Source organism: Bufo gargarizans, chromosome 4 (genome assembly GCF_014858855.1).
Source record: "Bufo gargarizans isolate SCDJY-AF-19 chromosome 4, ASM1485885v1, whole genome shotgun sequence".
Classification (NCBI taxonomy): domain Eukaryota; kingdom Metazoa; phylum Chordata; class Amphibia; order Anura; family Bufonidae; genus Bufo; species Bufo gargarizans.
In genome coordinates this window covers 28,683,225-28,706,552 of record NC_058083.1, presented here as the reverse complement: position 1 = coordinate 28,706,552, position 23,328 = coordinate 28,683,225, and the positions used below count along the sequence as shown (strand labels likewise).

The window sequence follows — 23,328 nt, the reverse complement described above, 5'->3', positions numbered from 1 at the left end:
TAAAAAGGCTGTAAAACAGCCCAGGAAAGGGCTAGAGGGCTGCAAAAGGCAGCAAAATGTAGTTAAATCCCCTGCAAACAAATGTGGATAGGGAAATGAATAAAAATAAAAATAAAATAAATAAAAATTAACCAATATCAATTGTTGAGAGGTCCCATAGCAGAGAATCTGGCTTCATGTCAGCAGAGAATCAGTCTTCATGTCATAGCAGAGAATCAGGCTTCACGTCAGCCACCACTGCAACAGTCCATTGGCATATATTTAGGCCCAGCACACACACAGGCAGAGGAGAGAGGTCCAGTAACAGAGAATCTGGCTTCATGTCAGCAGAGAATCAGTCTGCATGTCATAGCAGAGAATCAGGCTTCACGTCAGCCACCACTGCAACAGTCCATTGGCATATATTTAGGCCCAGCACACAGGCAGAGGAGAGAGGTCCCGTAACAGAGAATCTGTCTTCATGTCAGCAGAGAATCAGTCTGCATGTCATAGCAGAGAATCAGGCTTCACGTCAGCCACCACTGCAACAGTCCATTGGCATATATTTAGGCCCAGCACCCAGGCAGAGGAGAGAGGTCCCGTAACAGAGAATCTGTCTTCATGTCAGCAGAGAATCAGTCTGCATGTCATAGCAGAGAATCAGGCTTCACGTCAGCCACCACTGCAACAGTCCATTGGCATATATTTAGGCCCAGCACACAGGCAGAGGAGAGAGGTCCCGTAACAGAGAATCTGTCTTCATGTCAGCAGAGAATCAGTCTGCATGTCATAGCAGAGAATCAGGCTTCACGTCAGCCACCACTGCAACAGTCCATTGGCATATATATATAGGCCCAGCACCCAGGCAGAGGAGAGAGGTCCCGTAACAGAGAATCTGTCTTCATGTCAGCAGAGAATCAGTCTGCATGTCATAGCAGAGAATCAGGCTTCACGTCAGCCACCACTGCAACAGTCCATTGGCATATATTTAGGCCCAGCACACAGGCAGAGGAGAGAGGTCCCGTAACAGAGAATCTGTCTTCATGTCAGCAGAGAATCAGTCTGCATGTCATAGCAGAGAATCAGGCTTCACGTCAGCCACCACTTCAACAGTCCATTGGCATATATTTAGGCCCAGCACACAGGCAGAGGAGAGAGGTCCCGTAACAGAAAATCTGTCTTCATGTCAGCAGAGAATTAGTCTGCATGTCATAGCAGAGAATCAGGCTTCACATCAGCCACCACTGCAACAGTCCATTGTCAGATATTTAGGCCCAGCACCCAGGCAGAGGAGAGAGGTCCCGTAACAGAGGATCTGGCTTCATGTCAGCAGAGAATCAGTCTGCATGTCATAGCAGAGAATCAGGCTTCACGTCAGCCACCACTGCAACAGTCAATTAGCATATATTTAGGCCCAGCACACAGGCAGAGGAGAGAGGTCCCGTAACAGAGAATCTGTCTTCATGTCAGCAGAGAATCAGTCTGCATGTCATAGCAAAGAATCAGGCTTCACGTCAGCCACCACTGCAACAGTCCATTGGCATATATTTAGGCCCAGCACACAGGCAGAGGAGAGAGGTCCCATAACAGAGAATCTGTCTTAATGTCAGCAGAGAATTAGTCTGCATGTCAAAGCAGAGAATCAGGCTTCACGTCAGCCACCACTGCAACAGTCCATTGGCATATATTTAGGCCCAGCACACAGGCAGAGGAGAGAGGTCACGTAACAGAGAATCTGGCTTAATGTCAGCAGAGAATCAGTCTGCATGTCATAGCAGAGAATCAGGGTTCACGTCAGCCACCACTGCAACAGTCCATTGTCAGATATTTAGGCCCAGCACCCAAGCAGAGGAGAGAGGTCACGTAACAGAGAATCTGGCTTAATGTCAGCAGAGAATCAGTCTGCATGTCATAGCAGAGAATGAGGCTTCACGTCAGCCACCACTGCAACAGTCCATTGGCATATATTTAGGCCCAGCACCCAGGCAGAGGAGAGAGGTCCCGTAACAGAGAATCTGGCTTCATGTCAGCAGAGAATCAGTCTGCATGTCATAGCAGAGAATCAGGCTTCACGTCAGCCACCACTTCAACAGTCCATTGGCATATATTTAGGCCCAGCACACAGGCAGAGGAGAGAGGTCCCGTAACAGAGAGTCTGTCTTCATGTCAGCAGAGAATCAGTCTGCATGTCATAGCAGAGAATCAGGCTTCACGTCAGCCACCACTGCAACAGTCCATTGGCATATATTTAGGCCCAGCACACAGGCAGAGGAGAGAGGTCCCGTAACAGAGAATTTGTCTTCATGTCAGCAGAGAATCAGTCTGCATGTCATAGCAGAGAATCAGGCTTCACGTCAGCCACCACTGCAACAGTCCATTGGCATATATTTAGGCCCAGCACCCAGGCAGAGGAGAGAGGTCCCGTAACAGAGACTCTGGCTTCATGTCAGCAGAGAATCAGTCTGCATGTCATAGCAGAGAATCAGGCTTCACGTCAGCCACCACTGCAACAGTCCATTGGCATATATTTAGGCCCAGCACACAGGCAGAGGAGAGAGGTCCCGTAACAGAGAATCTGTCTTCATGTCAGCAGAGAATCAGTCTGCATGTCATAGTAGAGAATCAGGCTTCACGTCAGCCACCACTGTAACAGTCCATTGGCATATATTTAGGCCCAGCACACAGGCAGAGGAGAGAGGTCCCGTAACAGAGAATCTGTCTTCATGTCAGCAGAGAATTAGTCTGCATGTCATAGCATAGAATCAGGCTTCACGTCAGCCACCACTGCAACAGTCCATTGGCATATATTTAAGCCCAGCACACAGGCAGAGGAGAGAGGTCCCGTAACAGAGAATCTGTCTTCATGTCAGCAGAGAATTAGTCTGCATGTCATAGCAGAGAATCAGGCTTCACGTCAGCCACCACTGCAACAGTCCATTGTCAGATATTTAGGCCCAGCACCAAGGCAGAGGAGAGAGGTCCCGTAACAGAGGATTTGGCTTCATGTCAGCAGAGAATCAGTCTGCATGTCATAGCAGAGAATCAGGCTTCACGTCAGCCACCACTGCAACAGTCCATTGGCATATATTTAGGCCCAGCACACAGGCTGAGGAGAGAGGTCCCATAAGAGAGAATCTGTCTTCATGTCAGCAGAGAATCATTCTGGATGTCTTAGCACAGAATCAGGCTTCACGTCTGCCACCACTGCAACAGTCCATTGGCATATATTTAGGCCCAGCACACAGGCAGAGGAGAGAGGTCCCGTAACAGAGGATCTGGCTTCATGTCAGCAGAGAATCAGTCTGCATGTCATAGCAGAGAATCAGGCTTTACGTCAGCCACCACTGCAACAGTCCATTGGCATATATTTAGGCCCAGCACACAGGCAGAGGAGAGAGGTCCCGTAACAGAGAATCTGTCTTCATGTCAGCAGAGAATCAGTCTACATGTCATAGCAGAGAATCAGGCTTCACGTCAGCCACCACTGCAACAGTCCATTGGCATATATTTAGGCCCAGCACACAGGCAGAGGAGAGAGGTCCCGTAACAGAGAATCTGTCTTCATGTCAGCAGAGAATTAGTCTGCATGTCAAAGCAGAGAATCAGGCTTCACGTCAGCCACCACTGCAACAGTCCATTGGCATATATTTAGGCCCAGCACACAGGCAGAGGAGAGAGGTCCCGTAACAGAGAATCTGTCTTCATGTCAGCAGAGAATTAGTCTGCATGTCAAAGCAGAGAATCAGGCTTCACGTCAGCCACCACTGCAACAGTCCATTGGCATATATTTAGGCCCAGCACACAGGCAGAGGAGAGAGGTCCCGTAACAGAGAATCTGTCTTCATGTCAGCAGAGAATTAGTCTGCATGTCATAGCAGAGAATCAGGCTTCACGTCAGCCACCACTGCAACAGTCCATTGTCAGATATTTAGGCCCAGCACCCAGGCAGAGGAGAGAGGTCCCGTAACAGAGAATCTGGCTTCATGTCAGCAGAGAATCAGTCTGCATGTCATAGCAGAGAATCAGGCTTCACGTGAGCCACCACTTCAACAGTCCATTGGCATATATTTAGGCCCAGCACACAGGCAGAGGAGAGAGGTCCCGTAACAGAGAATCTGTCTTCATGTCAGCAGAGAATTAGTCTGCATGTCATAGCAGAGAATCAGGCTTCACGTCAGCCACCACTGCAACAGTCCATTGTCAGATATTTAGGCCCAGCACCCAGGCAGAGGAGAGAGGTCCCGTAACAGAGGATCTGGCTTCATGTCAGCAGAGAATCAGTCTGCATGTCATAGCAGAGAATCAGGCTTCACGTCAGCCACCACTGCAACAGTCCATTGGCATATATTTAGGCCCAGCACACAGGCAGAGGAGAGAGGTCCCGTAACAGAGAATCTGTCTTCATGTCAGCAGAGAATCAGTCTGCATGTCATAGCAGAGAATCAGGCTTCACGTCAGCCACCACTGCAACAGTCCATTGGCATATATTTAGGCCCAGCACACAGGCAGAGGAGAGAGGTCCCGTAACAGAGAATCTGTCTTCATGTCAGCAGAGAATCAGTCTGCATGTCATAGCAGGGAATCAGGCTTCACAGCAGCCACCACTGCAACAGTCCATTGGCATATATTTAGGCCCAGCAAACAGGCAGAGGAGAGAGGTCCCGTAACAGAGAATCTGTCTTCATGTCAGCAGAGAATCAGTCTGCATGTCATAGCAGAGAATCAGGCTTCACGTCAGCCACCACTGCAACAGTCCATTGGCATATATTTAGGCCCAGCACACAGGCAGAGGAGAGAGGTCCCGTAACAGAGAATCTGTCTTCATGTCAGCAGAGAATCAGTCTGCATGTCATAGCAGAGAATCAGGCTTCACAGCAGCCACCACTGCAACAGTCCATTGGCATATATTTAGGCCCAGCACACAGGCAGAGGAGAGAGGTCCCGTAACAGAGAATCTGTCTTCATGTCAGCAGAGAATCAGTCTGCAAGTCATAGCAGAGAATCAGGCTTCACGTCAGCCACCACTGCAACAGTCCATTGGCATATATTTAGGCCCAGCACACAGGCAGAGGAGAGAGGTCCCGTAACAGAGAATCTGTCTTCATGTCAGCAGAGAATTAGTCTGCATGTCATAGCAGAGAATCAGGCTTCACGTCAGCCACCACTGCAACAGTCCATTGTCAGATATTTAGGCCCAGCACCCAGGCAGAGGAGAGAGGTCCCGTAACAGAGAATCTGTCTTCATGTCAGCAGAGAATCAGTCTGCATGTCATAGCAGAGAATCAGGCTTCACGTCAGCCACCACTGCAACAGTCCATTGGCATATATTTAGGCCCAGCACACAGGCAGAGGAGAGAGGTCCCGTAACAGAGAATCTGTCTTCATGTCAGCAGAGAATTAGTCTGCATGTCATAGCAGAGAATCAGGCTTCACGTCAGCCACCACTGCAACAGTCCATTGTCAGATATTTAGGCCCAGCACCCAGGCAGAGGAGAGAGGTCCCGTAACAGAGAATCTGGCTTCATGTCAGCAGAGAATCAGTCTGCATGTCATAGCAGAGAATCAGGCTTCACGTCAGCCACCACTTCAACAGTCCATTGGCATATATTTAGGCCCAGCACACAGGCAGAGGAGAGAGGTCCCGTAACAGAGAATCTGTCTTCATGTTAGCAGAGAATTAGTCTGCATGTCATAGCAGAGAATCAGGCTTCACGTCAGCCACCACTGCAACAGTCCATTGTCAGATATTTAGGCCCAGCACCCAGGCAGAGGAGAGAGGTCCCGTAACAGAGGATCTGGCTTCATGTCAGCAGAGAATCAGTCTGCATGTCATAGCAGAGAATCAGGCTTCACGTCAGCCACCAATGCAACAGTCCATTGGCATATATTTAAGCCCAGCACACAGGCAGAGGAGAGAGGTCCCGTAACAGAGAATCTGTCTCTATGTCAGCAGAGAATTAGTCTGCATGTCATAGCAGAGAATCAGGCTTCACGTCAGCCACCACTGCAACAGTCCATTGGCATATATTTAGGCCCAGCACACAGGCAGAGGAGAGAGGTCCCGTAACAGAGGATCTGGCTTCATGTCAGCAGAGAATTAATCTGCATGTCATAGCAGAGAATCAGGCTTCACGTCAGCCACCACTGCAACAGTCCATTGGCATATATTTAGGCCCAGCACACAGGCAGAGGAGAGAGGTCCCGTAACAGAGAATCTGTCTTCATGTCAGCAGAGAATCAGTCTGCATGTCATAGCAGAGAATCAGGCTTCACGTAAGCCACCACTGCAACAGTCCATTGGCATATATTTAGGCCCAGCACCCAGGCAGAGGAGAGAGGTCCCGTAATAGAGAATCTGTCTTCATGTCAGCAGAGAATCAGTCTGCATGTCAAAGCAGAGAATCAGGCTTCACGTCAGCCACCACTGCAACAGTCCATTGGCATATATTTAGGCCCAGCACACAGGCAGAGGAGAGAGGTCCCGTAACAGAGAATCTGTCTTCATGTCAGCAGAGAATCAGTCTGCATGTCATAGCAGAGAATCAGGCTTCACGTCAGCCACCACTGCAACAGTCCATTGGCATATATTTAGGCCCAGCACACAGGCAGAGGAGAGAGGTCCCGTAACAGAGAATCTGTCTTCATGTCAGCAGAGAATTAGTCTGCATGTCATAGCAGAGAATCAGGCTTCACGTCAGCCACCACTGCAACAGTCCATTGTCAGATATTTAGGCCCAGCACCCAGGCAGAGGAGAGAGGTCCCGTAACAGAGAATCTGTCTTCATGTCAGCAGAGAATCAGTCTACATGTCATAGCAGAGAATCAGGCTTCACGTCAGCCACCACTGCAACAGTCCATTGGCATATATTTAGGCCCAGCACACAGGCAAAGGAGAGAGGTCCCGTAAAAGAGAATCTGTCTTCATGTCAGCAGAGAATCAGTCTGCATGTCATAGCAGAGAATCAGGCTTCACGTCAGCCACCACTGCAACAGTCCATTGTCAGATATTTAGGCCCAGCACCCAGGCAGAGGAGAGAGGTCCCGTAACAGAGAATCTGGCTTCATGTCAGCAGAGAATAAGTCTGCATGTCATAGCAGAGAATCAGGCTTCACGTCAGCCACCACTTCAACAGTCCATTGGCATATATTTAGGCCCAGCACACAGGCAGAGGAGAGAGGTCCCGTAACAGAGAATCTGTCTTCATGTTAGCAGAGAATTAGTCTGCATGTCATAGCAGAGAATCAGGCTTCACGTCAGCCACCACTGCAACAGTCCATTGTCAGATATTTAGGCCCAGCACCCAGGCAGAGGAGAGAGGTCCCGTAACAGAGGATCTGGCTTCATGTCAGCAGAGAATCAGTCTGCATGTCATAGCAGAGAATCAGGCTTCACGTCAGCCACCAATGCAACAGTCCATTGGCATATATTTTAGCCCAGCACACAGGCAGAGGAGAGAGGTCCCGTAACAGAGAATCTGTCTCCATGTCAGCAGAGAATCAGTCTGCATGTCATAGCAGAGAATCAGGCTTCACGTCAGCCACCACTGCAACAGTCCATTGGCATATATTTAGGCCCAGCACACAGGCAGAGGAGAGAGGTCCCGTAACAGAGAATCTGTCTTCATGTCAGCAGAGAATCAGTCTGCATGTCATAGCAGAGAATCAGGCTTCACGTCAGCCACCACTGCAACAGTCCATTGGCATATATTTAGGCCCAGCACCCAGGCAGAGGAGAGAGGTCCCGTAACAGAGAATCTGTCTTCATGTCAGCAGAGAATCAGTCTGCATGTCAAAGCAGAGAATCAGGCTTCACGTCAGCCACCACTGCAACAGTCCATTGGCATATATTTAGGCCCAGCACACAGGCAGAGGATAGAGGTCCCGTAACAGAGAATCTGTCTTAATGTCAGCAGAGAATTAGTCTGCATGTCATAGCAGAGAATCAGGCTTCACGTCAGCCACCACTGCAACAGTCCATTGTCAGATATTTAGGCCCAGCACCCAGGCAGAGGAGAGAGGTCCCGTAACAGAGGATCTGGCTTCATGTCAGCAGAGAATCAGTCTGCATGTCATAGCAGAGAATCAGGCTTCACGTCAGCCACCACTGCAACAGTCCATTGGCATATATTTAGGCCCAGCACACAGGCAGAGGAGAGAGGTCCAGTAACAGAGAATCTGTCTTCATGTCAGCAGAGAATCAGTCTGCATGTGATAGCAGAGAATCAGGCTTCACGTCAGCCACCACTGCAACAGTCCATTGGCATATATTTAGGCCCAGCACACAGGCAGAGGAGAGAGGTCCCGTAACAGAGAATCTGTCTTCATGTCAGCAGAGAATCAGTCTGCATGTCATAGCAGAGAATCAGGCTTCACGTCAGCCACCACTGCAACAGTCCATTGGCATATATTTAGGCCCAGCACACAGGCAGAGGAGAGAGGTCCCGTAACAGAGAATCTGTCTTCATGTCAGCAGAGAATTAGTCTGCATGTCATAGCAGAGAATGAGGCTTCACGTCAGCCACCACTGCAACAGTCCATTGGCATATATTTAGGCCCAGCACACAGGCAGAGGAGAGAGGTCCCGTAACAGAGAATCTGTCTTTATGTCAGCAGAGAATTAGTCAGCATGTCATAGCAGAGAATCAGGCTTCACGTCAGCCACCACTGCAACAGTCCATTGCAGATATTTAGGCCCTGCACCCAGGTAGAGGAGAGAGGTCCCGTAACAGAGAATCTGGCTTCATGTCAGCAGAGAATTAGTCTGCATGTCATAGCAGAGAATCTGGCTTTACGTCACCCAACATTGGAAAAGTCCATTGGCATATATTTAGGCCCAGCACCCAGGCGGAGGAGAGAGGTCCCGTAACAGAGAATCTGTCTTCATGTCAGCAGAGAATTAGTCTGCATGTCATAGCAGAGAATCAGGCTTCACGTCAGCCACCACTGCAACAGTCCATTGTCAGATATTTAGGCCCAGCACCCAGGCAGAGGAGAGAGGTCCCGTAACAGAGAATCTGGCTTCATGTCAGCAGAGAATTAGTCTGCATGTCATAGCAGAGAATCAGGCTTCACGTCACCCAACATTGGAACAGTCCATTGGCAAATATTTAGGCCCCGGCACCCAGGCAGAGGAGAGTTTCATTCAACTTTTGGTAGCCTCGCAATATAATGGTAAAATGAAAATAAAAATAGGATTGAATGAGGAAGTGCCCTGGAGTCCAATAATATATGGTTAAGGGGAGGTAGTTAATGTCTAATCTGCACAAGGGATGGACAGGTCCTGTGGGATCCATGCCTGGTTCATTTTTATGAACGTCAGCTTGTCCACATTGGCTGTAGACAGGCGGCTGCGTTTGTCTGTAATGACGCCACCTGCCGTGCTGAATACACGTTCAGACAATACGCTGGCCGCCGGGCAGGCCAGCACCTTCAAGGCATAAAAGGCTAGCTCTGGCCACGTGGACAATTTAGAGACCCAGAAGTTGAATGGGGCCGAACCATCAGTCAGTACGTGGAGGGGTGTGCACACGTACTGTTCCACCATGTTGTTGAAATGTTGCCTCCTGCTAACACGTTGCGTATCAGGTGGTGGTGCAGTTAGCTGTGGCGTGTTGACAAAACTTTTCCACATCTCTGCCATGCTAACCCTGCCCTCAGAGGAGCTGGCCGTGACACAGCTGCCTTGGCGACCTCCTGCTCCTCCTCTACCTTGGCCTTGGGCTTCCACTTGTTCCCCTGTGACATTTGGGAATTCTCTCAGTAGCGTGTCTACCAACGTGCGCTTGTACTCGCGCATCTTCCTATCACGCTCCAGTGCAGGAAGTAAGGTGGGCACATTGTCTTTGTACCGTGGATCCAGCAGGGTGGCAACCCAGTAGTCCGCACACATTAAAATGTGGGCAACTCTGCTGTCGTTGCGCAGGCACTGCAGCATGTAGTCGCTCATGTGTGCCAGGCTGCCCAGGGGTAAGGACAAGCTGTCCTCTGTGGGAGGCGTATCGTCATCGTCCTGCCTTTCCCTCCAGCCACGCACCAGTGATGGGCCCGAGCTGCGTTGGGTGCCACCCCGCTGTGACCATGCTTCATCCTCATCCTCCTTCACCTCCTCCTCATCCTCGTCCTCCTCGTCCTCCAGTAGTGGGCCCTGGCTGGCCACATTTGTACCTGGCCTCTGCTGTTGCAAAAAACCTCCCTCTGAGTCACTTCGAAGAGACTGGCCTGAAAGTGCTAAAAATGACCCCTCTTCCTCCTCCTCCTCCTCCTGGGCCACCTCCTCTTGCATCATCGCCCTAAGTGTTTTCTCAAGGAGACATAGAAGTGGTATTGTAACGCTGATAACGGCGTCATCGCCACTGGCCATGTTGGTGGAGTACTCGAAACAGCGCAACAGGGCACACAGGTCTCGCATGGAGGCCCAGTCATTGGTGGTGAATTGGTGCTGTTCCGTAGTGCGACTGACCCGTGCGTGCTGCAGCTGAAACTCCACTATGGCCTGCTGCTGCTCGCACAGTCTGTTCAGCATGTGCAAGGTGAAGTTCCACCTGGTGGGCACGTCGCATATGAGGCGGTGAGCGGGAAGGCCGAAGTTACGCTGTAGCGCAGACAGGCGAGCAGCAGCAGGATGTGAACGCTGGAAGCGCGAACAGACGGCCCGCACTTTATGCAGCAGCTCTGACATGTCGGGGTAGTTGTGAATTAACTTCTGCACCACCAAATTCAGCACATGCGCCAAGCAAGCGATGTGCGTCAAACCGGCTAGTCCCAGAGCTGCAACGAGATTTCGCCCATTATCACACACCACCAGGCCGGGCTTGAGGCTCACCGGCAGCAACCACTCGTCGGTCTGTTGTTCTATACCCCGCCACAACTCCTGTGCAGTGTGGGGCCTGTCCCCCAAACATATGAGTTTCAGAATGGCCTGCTGACGTTTACCCCGGGCTGTGCTGAAGTTGGTGGTGAAGGTGTGTGGCTGACTCTATGAGCAGGTGGAAGAAGAGGAGGAGGAAGCCGAGAAGGAGGAGGTGGCAACAGGAGGCAAAGAATGTTGCCCTGCGATTCTTGGCGGCGGAAGGACGTGCGCCAAACAGCTCTCCGCCTGGGGCCCAGCTGCAACTACATTTACCCAGTGTGCAGTTAGGGAGATATAGCGTCCCTGGCCGTGCTTACTGGTCCACGTATCTGTGGTTAGGTGGACCTTGCCACAGATGGTGTTGCGCAGTGCACACTTGATTTTATCGAATACTTGGTTGTCCAGGGAAGGCACGGCTCTCTTGGAGAAGTAGTGCCGGCTAGGAACAACAGGGTGGCTAGGTGGGAATTTACGCTTTCTCTCAAATGTTTGTGAGATGGAGAGCTGAACGCTGCCGTGTGACATGGTTGAGACGCTTGGTGACGGAGGTGGTGGTGGTGTTGGTGGTACATCCCCTGTTTGCTGGGCGGCAGGTGCCAACGTTCCTCCAGAGGCGGAGGAAGAGGCCGAGGCGGCGGCAGCAGCAGAAGAGGCCGAGGCGGCAGCAGCAGAAGAGGTAGCAGGGGGAACCTGAGTGACTTCCTTGTTTTTAAGGTGTTTACTCCACTGCAGTTCATGCTTTGCATGCAGGTGCCTGGTCATGCAGGTTGTGCTAAGGTTCAGAACGTTAATGCCTCGCTTCAGGCTCTGATGGCACAGCGTGCAAACCACTCGGTTCTTGTCGTCAGCACATTGTTTGAAGAAGTGCCATGCCAGGGAACTCCTTGAAGCTGCCTTTGGGGTGCTCGGTCCCAGATGGCGGCGGTCAGTAGCAGGCGGAGTCTCTTGGCGGCGGGTGTTCTGCTTTTGCCCACTGCTCCCTCTTTTGCTACGCTGTTGGTTCGGTCTCACCACTGCCTCTTCCTCCGAACTGTGAAAGTCAGTGGCACGACCTTCATTCCATGTGGGGTCTAGGACCTCATCGTCCCCTGCATCGTCTTCCACCCAGTCTTGATCCCTGACCTCCTGTTCAGTCTGCACACTGCAGAAAGACGCAGCAGTTGGCACCTGTGTTTCGTCATCATCAGAAACATGCTGAGGTGGTATTCCCATGTCCTCATCATCAGGAAACATATGTGGTTGTGCGTCAGTGCATTCTATGTCTTTCACCGCTGGGGAAGGGCTAGGTGGATGCCCTTGGGAAACCCTGCCAGCGGAGTCTTCAAACAGCATAAGAGACTGCTGCATAACTTGAGGCTGAGACAGTTTCCCTGGTATGCATGGGGGTGATGTGACAGACTGATGGGGTTGGTTTTCAGGCGCCATCTGTGCGCTTTCTGCAGAAGACTGGGTGGGAGATAATGTGAACATGCTGGATCCACTGTCGGCCACCCAATTAACTAATGCCTGTACCTGCTCAGGCCTTACCATCCTTAGAACGGCATTGGGCCCCACCATATATCGCTGTAAATTCTGACGGCTACTGGGACCTGAGGTAGTTGGTACACTAGGACGTGTGGATGTGGCAGAACGGCCACGTCCTCTCCCAGCACCAGAGGGTCCACTAACACCACCACGACCATGTCCACGTCCGCGTCCCTTACTAGATGTTTTCCTCATTGTTATCGTTCACCACAACAACAAAAATATTATTTGGCCCAATGTATTGTATTCAAATTCAGCTGAATATAAATTTGAGGCCTAGTATTTAGGCGCTGGGTGACAGGTATGGGTTTACTGACAGAATTAGACTTGGAAATGCACAGTAGCGTGTGTGTGAAGTTATTCAGAATGACCTCTATCAGCACCTTGATTCTGATATACCCTTTTAGGGATGTATTTAAAGTAGGCATGATACAGCAGAAACCACTAAATTAGGAAATTGCTAAATTGGGAATTGTATTTCAACCCAGAACAAAAAATGTGCTTTGACGGACACTAAATAACTTGCCCAGCCAGAACAGTACAGCAGTAACGACAGATTTAGCGGGATATAAATTTGAGGCCTAGTATTTAGGCGCTGGGTGACAGGTATAGATTTACTGACGGAATTAGACTTGGAAATGCACAGTAGCGTGTGTGTGAAGTTATTCTGAATGACCCTATGTGCACCTTGAATATTATATACCCTTTTAGGGATAGATTTCAAATAGCTCTGATACAGCAGAAACCACTAAATTAGGAAATTGCTAAATTGGGAATTGTATTTTAACCCAGAACAAAAAATGTCCTTTGACGGACACTAAATAACTTGCCCAGCCAGAACAGTACAGCGGTAACGACAGATTTAGCGGGATATAAATTTGAGGCCTAGTATTTAGGCGCTGGGTGACAGGTATAGATTTACTGACAGAATTAGACTTGGAAATGCACAGTAGCGTGTGTGTGAAGTTATTCTGAATGACCCTATGTGCACCTTGAATATGATATACCCTTTTAGGGATAGATTTCAAATAGCTCTGATACAGCAGAAACCACTAAATTAGGAAATTGCTAAATTGGGAATTGTATTTCAACCCAGAACAAAAAATGTGCTTTGACCAGCCAGAACAGTACACCAGTAACGACAGATTTAGCGGGATATATATATATTTTTTTCATTTTTAAAGGTCTGCGCATGCTCTATGCCGGAAAAGAAAAACGCAAGTGTGAAAGTACCCTTAGCTGGTTTAATTTTGAAATTGGAGAGAGAACCAAAAGTTTCTAATATAGATAGAATAATTGGGAGAGATTTTTTAGGGTTCGTCGTGATGATTAGAAGATCGTCAGCAAAAGCTGCCAATTTAATCTCATGTTTGTCTACCTTAAGACCTGTAATGTCCAACTGTTGCCTTAGGGCCTGCAATAAAGTTTCCATTACCAACACGAAGACAAGAGGGGACAGGGGGCAACCCTGTCTGGTGCCGTTTTTAATAAGAAAGCGGGGGGAGAGGATGCCATTGACTGACACAGATGCCGAGGAAGAGTGGTACATGGCCCCAACTGCATTTGAGAAAGATTCAGGGATACCAAATCTTGTAAGTACCGACCTAATTTAAGTCCAGTCAATCCTGTCAAAAGCTTTCTCAGCATCTGTGCCAAGCATGACCAAGGTAGTGGCTTTATGGGATGAGAAAAATAGGGCATTTAAAATTTTCATCACATTGTCTTTCCCTTCTCTACCTTTAACAAAACCAACCTGGTCTGAGTGGATCAGGGAGGGTAATAACTGTTGTAATCTATTGGCTAGCATCTTAGCCAGAAGTTTCAGATCGGTGTTGAGAAGGGAAATGCACATAGTTTGCACAAGAAGAGGGATCCTTCCCAGGTTTAGGGATGATAGTTATAGTGGCTCTGGACATATCAGTCGAGATAGGGGAATTGAGTAGAGCACCATTACATACAGAGAGAAGATAGGGGAGGAGGGTGTCTGAGAAGATTTTTATAATAAGATAGAGGGAGTCCGTCAGGTCCCAGGCATTTCCCAGTGGGGGAGGAATTGAGAGCCTCCTTTAAATCGGACATTGTGAAAGGGGCAGCGAGTCTATCTTGCTGGGGAGGGGTGAGGGATGGGAGTTTTAATTTATTGAGAAATATAGAAATGTTGTGTTTCTTATCTAGCTCAGGGTCCGGGAGGAGGAGGGGGGTGAAGGGAGATTGTAGAGGTATTCATAGTACAATCTGAATTGTTCCGCTATTTCTTCAGATTTAAAAAGCATTTTGCCTAAGGAGCTAGTTATGCTTTGAACGTGGCTAGCTAGTTTCCTTCGTTTGATTCTCTGCATTTGGAATTTGGTGGCTTTATCGCCGTGAGCGTAGAACTTCTGTTGTGAAGATAAGAAAAACCTGGCTGAACGTTCATTAAGCATATTTTTAAGTTCAGTTTTGAGTGTAGACAATTCAGATAAATGCTGTTGAAGCAGGAGATTTTATGTGTTTTCTCTAAAGAATTAATCTGGGATAGGAGGAAATTTTGCCTTTTCTCAGATTGCTTCTTTAAGAATGAACACAGGCTGATTAAATGGCCTCTAATATAAACCTTATGTGCATCCCATAACACATTGGGAGAAATTGAGGGAGAAAGATTAATAGAAAAGTATTCTTTCAGTAAGGAATTAATACAGTTTTTATGACTATCTTTACCGAGGATGGATTCGTTGAGCCTCCAGCAGGGCGACCTACCCGGTCCCGTAGGGTGGTGAAGGGAGCAGAAGACTGGGGCATGATCGGATAAGGTCATGACTCCTATTCTAGCTTCAGAACACAGTTGTAGATACTCTTTCGCCACCAGGATATAGTCAATTCTGCTGTAAGAGTTGTTAGCTGGGGAATAAAAAGAGTAATCAGAGGTAGAAGGATTTAAACATCTCCATACATCAGTGAGACCTAAATTGTATAGCCTAGCCAGAGTAGCGCAGATTGCTCTTGCAGATAAAGCAGATTTCTTAGAGGAAGTGTCAACAAAGGGGCTAAGGGTTAGGTTGAGATCGCCTGCTAGAATCAGGATACCTTCTCTGTGGCTCTCCACCAAAGTTAAGAGGTCAGCAATCCAACGAGGTTGGTCAGTATTGGGTGCATAGGCGTTTACCAACGTGTAAAGAACTTGGCCTACACGGCCTTTCAGAATGATGTATCAACCGTCTGGGTCCCGTATATGATTCAAATAGGTGAATGGGGTGCCCCTACGAAACCCAATACTGACCCCCCTTGAGGCAGGGCCATCTGCTCCACAATGGTACCATAAAGGGAATTTGGAATATGATAGGTTGGGGAAATTATTGTTCTTGAAATGTGTTTCTTGTAGAAAAACAACATTACTCTTTTCTTTCCAGAGCAAGGAGAAAATTTGACATCGCTTGGAGGGGGACCTAAGACCTTTAACATTGAAGGAAACTAAGTTCAAATCAACCATATCTAAAGCAAATATTATCAGGAGATAGAGCAGGGTAGAGGCACACACTGTATGCCCAACAACAACATTGAGAAAACAACTTGTAAAACCGAAAAACGACAAGGAAAAATCCAAGTCCTAGTAAAAAACATAAAGAATATGGAATTGACTAGCATTATAAGAGGGGGAGAGTGGGTAGTTCCCATAAAACCTGCATGAAGGTGGGGGAGGATTTGTACTGAAGACCACATAAAGAAGCAGTAGTGATGAAAAGCAATAAGAAAAAGGAGAAGAAATGCAAATAAGGTGAGGAACAAGTTTAAGAGAAAGGGGTAGAAAGGTAAAGCAATGACAGGAAGGGTGAGACAGGGAGCATTAGACATTGCATTGTAGCATTACTTAATACAATGTAGACTGCTGAAAAATCACCTCTAGAGCTGTCACAGTGAAAAATGTGACAGAAAAATGTATAGCATACAATAATGATGGTTAAACTTAGAAAAGACCTGAATACTGAACATATATTGAGGATTCAGGTTCCTTCCTGTGGAGCAGGGATCTTCTTAGGAGTGGTGGTGGAATCCTTGGACTTCTTGGACTTCTGCTTCTTGGGAGTAGTGGAAAACTCCCATGGTTGTAGGGACGGAAGGGAAGGTAATGAGGTGATGTCCTGCACTTTGTCCCAATCCTGAATGTCCAGAGGCAGTATGTCCAGCGCATTATACGCTTCAGGTAAGTCGAGAAAGGACGAGATGAGGATCCTCTTGCCTGAAGCTAGGAATGACAATCCAAAGGGAAATGTCCACCTGTATGGGATCTTCCTTTCATTAAGGAGGGAGGTGAGAGTTTGCAAGGCCCTTCTTTTCTGGAGAGTAGATGGTGACAGATCCTGATAAATCTGGATAGGGACCCCGTCCAGGAGTATAGAAGGAGCTGATCTGTCCGCCTTAAGTATGGCTTCTTTGTCCTGGAAATTCAGGAAGCGACTTATAATGTCCCTCAGTGGATAATTTTCTTTAGGACGTGGGCGTAACACCCGGTGAGCTCTTTCAATAATCAGCATAGATGGGTCGAAATCCCCAAATATTGCTGCGACTATTTTCATTATCGCAGCAGGAATGTCAGTAGCCGCGACTGATTCGGGGACTCCTCTGAAGTGTAAGTTATTCCGTCTACCCAGGTTCTCTTGATCCTCCAGGGAGGTATATAATTGGTTAATGTGCACTTGGCAGTGCGAGAGTGACTGGGAGACCGCTTCGCTGTGCTTCAGAGAAACGGCTTGAACAGATTCTAGTGAGTCAACCCTGTGGCCTATGTGCTGGACGTCTTGGGCCACCTCCTGCAGCTTGAAGTAAATTGTCACGGCTGAGGATGGGGGAAAATCCTCAGCCGTGCGATGCCCGATGATGTTAGGGTGCTCGGCCAGGAAAACAGGATTAGGGAGCAGGTCACCTCCTAACGCGTCCCTAACCTGACCCTAACTCCTAGCTGCATGGGCCGACCTTTAAGGTAGGAGGACCCATGCTCAGGAACCTCGGATCCCTAACTCACCCTCCGTCCGGTCCCTGGGCTAGGAGTCAGGGTAAGAAGACCTACTCCTCCTAGGCACGGAGGAGCAGGAGTCTCAATGGCCAAGCTGCTGGGAAAAGGGGAACACAAACAGCCTTACAGGTATGGCAGGCGAACTAGTAGTTCCACCAACCTGCCACAGCCTTGCTGACTGGATCCCTGTGCACACAGGAATCCAGAACCGTAAGCTGCACAAAATCACATAGGAAGGTCCCAACAGAACATCACATACAACATCACAGACAACAAGACATAAACATAAAGTGACATAATCTTTATGACCACAGGGGTGGCTCTCACTGGCAGGTAGAATAGACAGGAGGCTGCTCCAGCCAAGCATGACTGAAGCAACCCTCAGACCTGAACTAACAGTGAGGCTTTATAGGCCAAGAAGCCACACCCCACAGTCGGACACACCCAGTGACACAACACACACACTGGGAAGGGAGTTAACCCTTCCAGCACCAGGGAAGGGAAAACACAAGTTAAAGGGGAAGTGTCCAAACATGGAACACACTGTGGCTGTTGCCGCAAGCAACGACATGGGTGGCAACCGTGTCCTGGGAGTCAGCCCGCAGGCCGGGACACTGCCACCACATGTACAACTCCAACCAAACGTTGCCACGGGCAACCACAGTGTAGGAAAGATGTCGGTGCACACCACACATAACACAGAGTGCACACAGACATACCAAAGTGCATACAAACGCGCACACAACTCCAAGGGAACCGCACACATAGCTGTTGTCCGCGGCAACCGCACTTAAGGCTAACAACCTTATGCCTCCAGCTGCGGTTGACACTACAACCCAAACCGCGGGCAACTGTATGCGGCTCCCAAGGAGTCACGGCCATAAACATGGTCGTGACTTAAATAGGGTTTAGGGCTTCCTCCAGGGCTTGCCTGATAAAACAGCGAGAAATCGGGAGGTTTTTTGACTCACCCGACTCCTCTGGCTCGTCCTCTTCATCATCATCGTCATCTGAGCAGGTGCTTGCTGCTTTTTAAGATATTTAGTCATATCAGACGCCGCTGATGGAGCTTTTGCTTGAGGGGTAGGATCTCCATGCTTAGTGCCTCCGTATTTCACCATTTTGGAGTGGTTTTGCTAAAGAATGCTGTCCCCACAGCAGGATAATAGCAGGAGCCTCAGCCGGACACAGCCATTCAGCTATGGCGCTAGCTCCGCCCTTCATGACGGCGACATCTGCCATAACACCCAATTGACTCAGTGGGGGACAGAGCCTAAACAACTGGCTCCTCAGACACATTGGCTAGAATGGAGAGCTGCGCTTGCTTACACAGTAAGAGAAGGATCGTTGACATCAAACAGTCTGATGACTACTGGATAGCTATGTTTTTAAACCCTCGCTATCAAAGCAAAATGACAGAAACACTGTTTTTGGTGACCAGAAGCCTGAGTGTCCAAAAGGGAGGACCCTCTCCGCCCCATGAAGAGTCCCCCACCTCCTGATGCCACATCCAGCAGAAGCTGCATGAATAGCCAGTTCAGTCTCCTAAACATGATGGAGCAGTTTTTTTCATGTGCCGTGTCAGGCTGAGGCCAATCAGCAAGCCGATACCTCCCGCCTCAATGCCCAGGTTCAGGCATACCTAAATTCTGGTCAGTCTCTGGCGCATACCCTGTTCCATGACCCCATGGACTTCTAGGCAGGCAGACTAGAACAGTGGCCCAAACTGATCCAATATGTTCTCTGTATTCTTTCTTGCCCAACCTCTAGTGTCATCTCAGAGATGGCTTTCAGAGTGGCGGGGGGCACAATGACATTCAAACAGACCAAGTTGTCCCCCTTCAGTGTCTAAAACAGCGATGGTGAACCTTTTTAAGACCGAGTGCCCAAACTGTAACCCAAAACCCACTTATTTATCGTAAAGTGCCAACACGGCAATTTACCCTGAATACAACAGTCCAATATAGTATATCTACCATGTACTTTATCATTTATCTATAACACCCTGGCTACATTCAATGCGCTTCCTGTGCCATTCACAGTGCGTCCTGCACTGATAAATGGCAGGAAAAGTCTAAGGCATATTGGTACACCATAGACTTTTTCCAGGGTGTGGGTGCCCACAGAGAGGGTTCTGAGTGCCACCTCTGGCACCCGTGCCATAGGTTCGCCAACACTGGTCTAAAACATCACTTTTGTTAAAATGAACCAAGCCTGCCTAAGGCAGATGAATAGATTTGGCCTTGGTGATAGTGCTCTAGCTTGCTACTGTTGCTGTCTGCCTACAATCATGTTCAGTATGTCTGCTGCTGCCATCATGACACTTCCACCACCATGCCTCTGTTGCTGTCTGTCTGCCAACATGTACCATATGGCTGCTGCTGCTACCAACTCAGCTGCTACTCCTCACTGATAATCTGCTACTTCCACCATTATTAACCCTATGGTTTCACTGCTACTACCACTACTAATACTACTTCTACCCCAACTGTTACCCATAGACAGCCAACCTATTGTCTTGTACAGTACTTTCCATGCTATGCTGCTTCTGTTGCTGCTACTATTGCGACCACGTGCCTGTAATACCCTACCCTTTCCACATCCCGATGGCACTGCTCCCAATTAAAAGGGAGAATTTAAACCAAATATTCTTCTGACAATTAACTCTTGTGATTGTTATATGGGTAGCCATTCTGACCCCATTAAGGCCTACATTTTGGATGCTTGGTCTCCCAAAAATCCAGTGTTTTTTTTAAATCCCATAACACATGTTATGGGATAGAAAATACATGATCTGCCCCTGATAAGGGACAATTTTTTGGAAGCTTTGGAATATGAAAAAGCATGAGACACGTGACAAAGAAAGTCTGCAAACCTGAACCGAACCAATTCTCAAAACGGTTGCTCATCTCAAATATACACCAAAATACCCAGTGGATAATTCATGGCATCTGGTGAATTGCACTTATCCAGGTTAGAGATAAGTATATGCAGCAATGACATGTGTGTTAAGGAAAGATAATTTACTGTTATTTATTGCCTCCATATCCGAAGGAAACGGCTAAAAGTAAATTGGCTCCTCAAATGGATGGGTAAACATCAGAAATATTCCAGTATGAAATGATGGCTCCCAGTGTGAGTCCACGGTCTACTACTTCTGTTCCTGGACCCCTGGATCATCATCTGCTGTCAGTATCTGGTTCTCGTGGATTCCTAATTTCTCATCATTATTGTTCTCTTGTTATTTCACTTTTAGCTCAACCAATATATAAGAAGAGTTCATTTTACAACTTCTGGTGGAGATTCCATTCACCTTGATGAGAAAGGAAATTTTCCAGCAAGATTTGATCTGGTGAATTACAATGTGTACGCTAACAGTACTGTGGGGACACAAACGGTGGGACATCTCCATGAAGACAATGGTCGTCTACAGTTGTCTATAAATGACAGTTCTATAGTATGGGATCCACGATTTTTGATGGTAAATTTTACATCAGATATGTTCTTTATCATAGAGAGCTGTAAATATATTTTTTTTATGCTAAAACTTTTACTTACAAATCATTCTCTGCAATGTGATGTAAAGATCGGGTGGTGGTAAGTGGTGGTAATGCACATTGTCAGCCTGTGACTCTTCATTCCAGACACCGCGCTCCACCTGTAGTGAGAGCTGTCTCCCCGGATACTGGAAAGTCCCACTGGAAGGAAAACAGAAATGCTGCTACTACTGTGTCCCCTGTGCAGAAGGCGAGATCTCCAACCAGACTGGTGAGGGATGGATAATCATTGGGTCCAAACTATTTGTCTAGCTGTTCAAAAAATCCTACTTTTCAGTAGAGTAGCCTGTATTGCAGCAGATTGTTTGTTCTGAATTTCCATCTACTTGGTAAGGCCGCTTTCACACAGTGTTTGATCTGTGATTTCCACCAGTGACTAAGCCAAAAGGGTATTAACGGCAGCTCTGACTTTTTTTTTTAAGTTTACTCTTAGGCTACTTTCACATTCGCGTTTCTATTTTCCCGTATTGAGATCCATCATAGGGTCTCAATACTGGAAAAAAAAATGCTTCAGTTTTGTCTCCATTCATTATCAATGGGGACAAAACGCAACTGAACAGAACGGAATGGTCCAAAATGAATTCCGTTCCATTCTCATACCGGAGAGCAAACCGCAGCATGCTGCAGTTTGCTTTCTGTCCTGGGATGCAGAGCAAAATGGATCCATTATGAACCACAATAAAAGTCAATGGGGGACGGGTCAGTTTTCTCTGACACAATGGAAAACAGATCCATCCCCCACTTTAAATGGAGTTCATGACGGAACCGTCTTGGGTATGTTAAAGATAAAACAACTGGATGCGTTTATCAGTAACAGAAGCGTTTTTGCTGAACCCTGCCGGATCCAGCAAAAACGCTAGTGTGAAAGTCGCCTTATCTTTCACTGAAGAATTCAAATGCAAACAGATCAGTACAGTTGTTAGCATGCAGCGGACTGGCAGTCAACATACAGAATGCACTTTCACGGATGTTACAGGTCTCATGGCTGCACAAGTCATTTATACGCCAAAGAGTCTCCTTAGCAATCTTCCATCACTTCACTAGCTGACTCTGACATAAGCATCCAGATGTAGGGTGCATGTGTATATTTTACACAATACAATGCAACCAAAAGGGTGGTCCACTCATGGCTAGTGATGTCCCAAACTATTCGCCGGCGAACAGTTCACGACGAACATAGCTTGTTTGCGTTCGCCGCGGCGGGCGAACATATGCAATGTTCAGTCCGCCCCCTATACGTCATTATTGAGCAAACTTTGACCCTGTACCTCACAGTCAGCAGACACATTTCAGCCAATCAGCAGCAGACCCTCCCTCCCAGACCCTCCCACCTCCTGGACAGCATCCATTTTAGATTCATTCAGAAGCTGCATTCTTAGTGAGAGGAGGGTAAGCGTAGCTGCTGCTGATTTAATAGGGAAATCGATAGCTAGGCCAGTGTATTCAGTGTCCACTAGAGTCCTGAAGGACTCATCTGATCTCTGCTGTAAGGACAGCACCCCAAAAAGCCCTTTTTAGGGCTGGTACATCAGTCTTCTTCTTTTTATTTATTTATATATATATATATATATATATATATTGCAGTTGCCTGCCCGTGTGTGAGAGGCTGCAGGCCCACAGACTGTACTGTGTGCACACCTGTCACGGACGGTGTACAGGAAACAAGACAAAACAACATGCATATATGACTGAGTGGATCCAAAGCTAAGGAACCAAAAGGGAGACCCCTGCACAAGACCTGAGACTATCCCTGGCTGCTCAGCCTATGCAAAGATCCGAAAGGTGGAGGTTTGCATATCCACGTACCTCGACTATATAACCCCTGAACACCCTACAATAGTGAGGGGACACGACCACCGGCTCCCTACTCCAGACACGGAGGGAGTCAGGGTCACCTGGGATCCAGCAAACAGAAAATAACAGATAAAGTTCAGCACTTAACTTTGTAGCAGACAGGAAAACAAGATCAGCATGCACACACACTCCAAGTGGAAGCATAAGCCGCCCAGTAATGCATTCTGGGGAGGAATTTAAAGGGAAGCAATTATTCCAACTCCATGACAGCTGAGAGAGGCTAACGAGATGAGGAACTGAACAGCACAACAAAGAGAACTCAAGGAGGAGGTTCTGAAAGGCCTCTGTCAGAGCTTCTCAGCTGTCTGGTTGTGACAACACCACTCATATAGGGTGTCACAATACCTTGCAGATAAAAAAAAGTCAATTTATTTTTTTCTCTGTGATATAATCGCAGTTGCAAGCCAGTGTGTGTCAGGCCCACATACTGTACTGTGGCCATTGGCCAGGCCACCACTCATACCGTTACAGGGTGTCACAATACCTTGCAGATAAAAAAAGTCAATTCATTTTTTCTCTATGATATAATCGCAGTTGCAAGCCCGTATGTGTCAGGCCCACAGACTGTACTGTGGCCA

The 23,328-nt window shown here is 48.0% G+C and overlaps 1 protein-coding gene across 1 annotated transcript in view; it reads left to right on the top strand.

The window, feature by feature from the left end:
• The first annotated feature begins 18,646 nt into the window (after nucleotides 1–18,646).
• Nucleotides 18,647–23,328, top strand: part of LOC122935142 (vomeronasal type-2 receptor 26-like) — a 29,197-nt gene continuing 24,515 nt past the window's right edge. The window contains exons 1-3 of the mRNA XM_044290908.1: nucleotides 18,647–18,772; nucleotides 20,596–20,820; nucleotides 20,984–21,107. Of these exons, the coding sequence (XP_044146843.1) occupies nucleotides 18,647–18,772; nucleotides 20,596–20,820; nucleotides 20,984–21,107 (475 nt within the window). The remainder of the gene's footprint in view (nucleotides 18,773–20,595; nucleotides 20,821–20,983; nucleotides 21,108–23,328) is intronic.